Here is a 7,264-nt window from a genome sequence, read left to right on the forward strand (position 1 = left end):
GGCCCCGCAAGAGTTTTCCGGGCCCCCTGGAGCAAGTGAGGGACCCCGCTCCAGGGACCCCGAAAAACTCTCATGGGCGCCCCTGCAGAGCCTGGGGCCTGGGGCAAATTGCCCCTCTTGCCCCCCCCGGGCGGCCCTGCACTGACATGACTTTGGCAAACAATCAGAACGATTTCAGTGAAAGGAATGAGGGTCCAGGAACAGATAATACAGATGCTGTTTGCCTTGAAAAAGCTGTGGCTTCTACTGGAGATGCCAAGCAGGAAAATAGTGCTCTGCAGGATGCTTTACTTTGTGCGGAACCATTCCACCTGACAGACAAGGGATGTCAAAATACTGCAGAAATTGAAGAAAAAGTGATTCTCAAAACTGCTAGTGAGAATCAGACCAATTTTGAAATACTTCATAAAGCAGAGACTCCTTTGTTTTGCTATCACTCTCTTTTTTCAATAAAGATATATGTAGAACCAAAAACATCTGAACCACAGCTCCTTGCCAGTAGTGAAACAAAGGACTTAGATCTTGAACTCAAAGCAGAGATGTTAGAATTATCACTTGAAGTACAGTCTTTCCTGGGTGAAGAAAGAAAAGATCTGTTGGAACTTCCATCAGCTGAGGTGCAGCCTTCCCTGGATGAGAATGTGAAGCTGTTGGAAATGAAGCAGTTACAAATGCACTCTGTACTTGATGAAGTAAAAAAAGCTCTTACTGGAACTAGAGTCACTTGAAGGGCACCCTTCCTTGGGTGACAAAACAAAAGAAGAGGTACTGGAACTGGAGTCACTAGAAATGCAGACTTCCTTGACTGATGAAACAAAGGAAAAAATGTCAGAACTGGAATCACTCCAAGTACAGCTTTTGGATGATGAAATGAGGGAACTAATGAACCTGAAATCACTTGAAGTGTCACCTTCATTTAGTAATAGAGAGAATTGGTTGGAAATGGAGTCATCACTTGAAATACAGCCTGTATGCGGTGATGAAAGAGGGGAACTGTTTGAACTGATACCATGTGAGGTACAGATTTCCTTGGGAGAAGAAACAAAGAAGAGAGTGGATTGGGGCTTGGACTTGCTTGAAGTTCATCAAGTGAAAGCTGCACCAACTGAATTGAAAGTGGAGTCTTCCCTAGTAAAAACTTTACTTAGTAATGGAGCCAGGAAGGAGCTGGAACCAGAGATGCACAAACCAGAGATGCACAATGTCCAGTCTTTGCTTGGTTCGGAAAGAAAAGAGGAATTGGAACTGGTGCCATCAGAAGTGCAGGCTTCTCTTGATGATGAAACAAGGAAGGACCCGTTAGAATTGGAACCATCTAATTTAGAGCTTTCTGTAGATAGTGCAGATCAGCTTTCATTCACTAAAACTGACTTAAAAAAGCAGGTGTCTACTTGCCCTGTAGAGCTGTGTGCTGTAGGAAAAGCTGATAGCAGAGGTGAAAAATGTAAGAAATGGCTAACTTTGCAAGAGAAGAGTTGTGCGGAACAGATGAAACCAGACTTGCATGAATTGTTCGGAGAGTATAAAACTACTCTTGTCATTGGGGAGTCCTTGAGGCATAAACCATCAGATGAAGAAGAAATTGAAATAAGAGAAAAGCAGGATGCAACTTTAGCTGGTCATGGTGCAGGTATGTACCTTTAATTATTATAAAGAGCCATAGACTCAAACTGTACAGCACAGTAACAGTTTGTTTAAAAAAATCAGTTGCACATGCAAAATTTAGCTTAATTTTCTATATAATTATTTGACTTGGGGTGTGTTTTGGAAAAGAAATTAATTGTAATGTTAAGTCTATATTTTAAGATTAGGTGGAGGGAGGGGATTGGGAAATGAGGACTGTGAACATAGTCTTGTGGTCCATGAGATACTCTTGATTTAGATTTGTTCCACCCTTAAAACCTCTTAAATTCCTGGGTTTTAGTAATGAGTTAGCACTGCAAATGTCTCCTGTAAAATTCGTCCATTACTAACTCTGACAAATAGGAGTAGTTTCTTACCTGCAAACAGAGACAGAAAAGGCAGCAGGCAGACAGGCAGCTAAATACATTGACAGTTTTTAATCAAGTCTAAAACTATTACAGCAAATTTTGGTGACATTTCAAATCTTGTAGAGCAAAGTGAGCATGCCTGTAATCTAGAGGGATTTGCTGTTGGCTCCAATTGTGTGGTGTGGTCATGTCTGAAGTGGTATAAGACTCATATTTTGGAGATATCTGATGAAGACACCAAGGTAAGTAGGACTTCAAAGCTCCCTCCATGTGTAGAAAAGATTCCATGTATATTAGAATTGCTTTGGTTGCTCCACGTACATCCCATATTCTCCAGACTCAGATTACTAGAGGGGTTCCAGTTACAGAGATTAAAACAGCTACAGTAGAACCTCAGAGTTACGAACACCAATGTTAGGAACTGATCAGTCAGCCACACACCTCTTTTGGCACTGGAAATACACAATCAGGCTGCAGCAGAGACCAAAATGAAAAAACCATAGCAAATACAGAGCAGTACCGGGTTAAACGCAAACTACTAAAAAAATAAAGGGAAAGCAACATTTTTCCTCTGCATAGAAAAGCTTCAAAGCTGTATTAAGTCAATGTTCAGTTGTAAACGTTTGAAAGAACCATAATGCTTTTTTCAGAGTTACAAACACAAACGACCTCCATTCTCAGCGTAACTGAGGTTTTACTGTAGTTAGCATTGCTTGCTGCTTCTGGATTTCTAGAAAACATAGTTGCAGTTGCCTCTTGTATTGGGAGATTGATTTAATGGCAATTCACTTGGTAAGTGGATGCCAGGAGGTGCCAGTGTAAAGGTTTTCAAGAACTTTCTATTAAATCTTTGTTTCCTAGTTTGATTTTTGAATGGTTTTGAAAAGTAGCTGCAGATATCTGATTATACACTTTAGATGAATAAATGTCTAAACCAGAAACCGAACACTATATACTCTTTTCTCCCTTTCATTTTACAGGGATTGTCTACTTAGTGTTTTACATGATATGATATGCCAGTTGTGGATTTTTTTCCATTAATGTGTTCTGTTGTGTTCTATGTATTCTGTATAACGAGTAATGCCTGCTAGACTAAGGTTAATGTCTTATCTGTGCAGGATTTGAATCTCTCTGCTGGCCATGAGGAGATAGTGAATCCTGAGAATGTTTGGAATGGCATTCCTGAAGTGACTAAGAGTCCATATGAGGTATGGTGTTATAGCTCTTGGTAAATATTTGGGGAAACCTAGTGGAGATAAAATATCGAGTGTCTGGAATTATGAGTTGTAATCTTTGTGTGACCATGAGGGATGACACCCACACCCATCCAACCTTTATCTGGAAAATCTGAATGTTAAAGTTCATCAAACTGCCTGATACACTGTAGCGTCTACGTGACCTCTGTGGCCCTCCTTTTTGAAAACCTGAAGAGTGGAGTATAACTGGCTAGCCCTCAGCTAGTTATTTTGATTAGGAATATTGTATTGGGTTGTGTGAAATCCAGTTCCAGAAAACAGGTAATATTGAAAGTGAATAAACACAGTCTTAGGCAGAAGAAATATCAGCAAGTGCAGAAAGCTGCTTATTGCTGTCAGACTTGGCCATTTTGAATAATGCTATTGGTGCATCAGTTCTGACAATATAGTGCTAAGAAAGAACTTAAAGAAACATTGCACAAGGAACAATGTGAAATATTTCACAACTATTTAGTAATAGAAATGATCTTAAAGAGGTCTTGCATTTGTATTTTGCTTTGAGGACAGTGCTGTTATGGCATTACGTCCAGGAACCTAATCTTGAATTATGCCAGAGTCATTTGTCACAGATGCTGATTATTATGAAGACGGTGGTGGAATCAATTTTCTTCTTCTTCATTCCTGCAATAGAAGCCTGGCTTGAAGAAATAAGATGGACACAAAGCCAATTCTAGTGGGTTGAGATAGGAAAATAATTTTCATACCTCAGCATGAGTGAATACCTGAATGTTAATGTAAAAATGAGTCTTCTTTTAAATCAGATGCAGATACAAGAAGTCTTTCAGCAGTTGTGCTTTTGTTCCTTTCAACAGAACCTGTGTTTTTTGTTTTTGTTTTAGGCAGATAGCTTGCACTCCTTATCAGCGGAGGGCTCAGAGTTGAAAGGTAGAACTTCAATTTTACTTTCTAAACTCCTGCCATATGAAGAGTTCATTGTTAGTTGGATGTTAAGTACCTGTCTTTAGATTCAAAAGGCTAAAAGCATGATATTCTAGTATATTATAAACAGAATAATTTCCAGCTGTGAAGTGCAATTGGACTAACCGGTAACAATAGAATAATTTTTTGGGTTCTTCACTAGCAGGTACAGCACGGGCAGTAACAGTGCAAGACTCCCCATATTGCCTTGTCTGGAAGGACTATCCCTAAAGGGAAATAATAGTTCTGTTTTCATGCCTGGTCAAATCCTTGGCCTTTCTGCTGAGTTGTACCAGTTGTGACTTATCTCTTCAGTACTTTTCCACTTGGAGAGTTGAACTGTGATCACCAAGTCAGGTCTTGTAGGCCCCCAAATCTTTGTAAGGTGGTAGTGACTGTCACATGAAAGTCTTTGTATCCATTACTGATCACCTGAGGCATGTGGTCTCTTTGTAGCTCTTCTCTTATTTTTGTTCGTTCTTACAAAAAGACGTACAATAAAACTTATGTTCTGTTTTTTCTCTGAGATGATGGCGTTTAACTTGCTAACCTGTAGACTGATACTAGAAATTAAAAGCTTAGCTGGTGATACTTTCTTCCTGCCTTTTTACAGTTCCTGAAAAAGCTATTAGCTAATCTGCTTTTCGCATTTGAGTCAAAAGTAATAGACCTTCCTACAACAAGCACTGGTTTACTTAAGTTTGTCTGGTTTATTGCCAGGATTCTTTTTTTCAGTACTGTAATGTACACATAGAGGATGGCAACCTACTACTGCTATCAGGCACTCCATTAGTTCAAGTGACAGAGATCTGTGGTGGATTGAAAGGTTCCAACACTGCTTATTGACACCTAGATGGATCACATGCCATGTGAAGGCATTTCTGCTTTTTTTTTTTTTTTAGTTTGTTTTCTGAAAACCCAAGAAATTACACATACAGCTACATTGAAAAAATTATTGAGGCTGCAGTGTCAAGCCCCCAAAAGTGAGCAAATGCCACGATTAAGGTGCAACCTTAATTTGCCCCCCTTGTGCATATGCATTCTGACAGTCTTTAATTACATGATCACAAATTATTTTTTCCACAGGTCCTTTGCCTCATTCAGTGTACAGGATGGTGTTGCTCTGGGGATGAATTAGGATTTTGTAGTAAAGGAGACTGTTGTCTGTAAGGTCCTGCATTATTTGTTGCAGAAGTTGAAAGGTGTGTAGTGAGAAGCAATGCATTGCAGGAAGAGAAAGTGGGTCTGGTGATCGAGGGAAGTGAATGCTACCCTAAAGAACCGGATTCTATCTTTGCCTGTGCCATAGATTTCCTATGTGATGCTGGTATTACACTGGGATGCTCTTAAATCAAACTTTCTGCAGGTAGTCACTAATTGTGGTCCTCATTTTCTGGGTGCCCAAACTGAGGCCCTGGTTTCTCATGTGTTGATTTCAGTAGGAGATGTGAATGCTCAATAGGAGCTGTGCTTTCAACTTGTAGAGTGCTATATAATGCAAAGTATTCTGAAAAATCAGAACCTAGGTGGCTGAGGGCACCCAAAGCTAGCTGACACCTTTGACCTTATTTTCTGTCTCAACTCCCCATGTGTAAAATGGGGATATTACCACCTCCCCGAGAGTGCCATAGAGGAATTAATAATCCTGTCTTCGGAGCAGGATATGAATAGTGTGCATTATATAAGGATAAAATAAAATATTGAATATCCGATCTTTGAGCACCATCCATCCTGTGCATAGAAAGAAGCAAAGGTCCTGTTATCATGTAATTAGATGGTCGGAATGCGTATGCACAAGGCGTGCACAGGTAACCATCATGCTGGCATTTCCTGACTCTCGAGTGCTTGATTTTGTAACTGTAATATTCTATTAATCATTTTTCTGTGTTTACAAAAAAATTGTGTGTGTGCATATGAGAGAGCAAGCAAGCTCTCATCAGGATATCTTAGAGTCAGATGTGTATAAGTCTGCAAATGGTGGCCGATTCCCTTTCACTCAGTCCTGTTAATGACTGTTTTAACTTCAAAAAACCTTCACATACAAACTGATCAATCCACAGAGTGTCAGAGTATCTGCATGTCTGCTACAAACTGTACATGTTACCAGAATCAACATTTTATCGATAAAACACTATCTTAAACTACATTTTAAAAGATCCACTATGACTATCATGTTCCACCTGCAGGTGGAATGGATTAGCTCTTAAACTGAACAATACAACACAAAAGTGGAGACTGTCTTGTAAGCATTGCACACTTGCGTCCAGCTGAATCACTTCACCTTTGACTAAAGTTCCAGCTGCCTTAGTTAATAGTTATTCATTGTACACAATAGTCTTTCAAATGTGTAATCATTGGGGTAAACTTAGTACAGGACCATGAAGTAGACAAAGTTGGTCTGAAATTGTACTACAGTCTTTCAGACTACCAAAAAACATACAGGTCACACTCTTTAGTGACTGTTACTGCGAAAGTATATTTTTGGATCTTCATGGTGCTATTCTTACCTCTGTCTTTCTTTTTCCTCTTTTCCTAGAAAGAAGGGCTAGTTGTGGCTCTGATGTCATGGTTGATCCATATATGTTGTCCAGCAGTCCTGAAAATGCCACTGAGTAAGGCTTCTAGTTCACAAGCATCACGTGTTGGAGAAGCAAAGTCTTATGAACATGACTTTCCCGAGATTACGGAGTTGTACATTGTAGAAGTATTTTGAGCATGGTTTTCAAGCAGCTGAGCAAATAATGTCTAACTTGTATGCCATATTTCTATAATAGCACCTCACACTTGTGTAAGACAACAAAATACCTACATGGAATCTGTAGATGTTTTCATAGTGCTGGCATCTAGCTTCTTAAAATTGTGATACCTTCATGTCAGTGAGTATTTGGGCTGCCCTTGACCAGTGGAGTTTCTGGTATTGAATGTTTTAGTCTGTTGCACCAAGAGTTGTAATAACTAGATTGTTAAACTTTTTGCATATGTAGATTGCTTACGCTCTTTATTTCTATTGGAACTATACTTGATTTAAATTTTTGGGTTTGCTTAAATGAAGCTTATTCAGATGTATACAAACGGCTGTACATTGTGCAACCCTGCTTT

The 7,264-nt window shown here is 39.4% G+C and overlaps 1 protein-coding gene across 1 annotated transcript; it reads left to right on the forward strand.

Annotated features, from left to right (window-relative positions):
* On the forward strand, window positions 1-6,861 carry LOC127033839 (tudor domain-containing protein 6-like). The gene is given in 6 exon segments (XM_050922109.1): window positions 1-695; window positions 697-1,630; window positions 2,115-2,233; window positions 3,110-3,199; window positions 4,087-4,132; window positions 6,702-6,861. Coding segments are annotated over 6 exon segments (1,818 nt in total). The 5' UTR covers window positions 1-146; the 3' UTR covers window positions 6,782-6,861.
* The last annotated feature ends 403 nt before the right edge of the window (window positions 6,862-7,264 follow it).

Source organism: Gopherus flavomarginatus, chromosome 13 (genome assembly GCF_025201925.1).
Source record: "Gopherus flavomarginatus isolate rGopFla2 chromosome 13, rGopFla2.mat.asm, whole genome shotgun sequence".
Lineage (NCBI taxonomy): Eukaryota > Metazoa > Chordata > Testudines > Testudinidae > Gopherus > Gopherus flavomarginatus.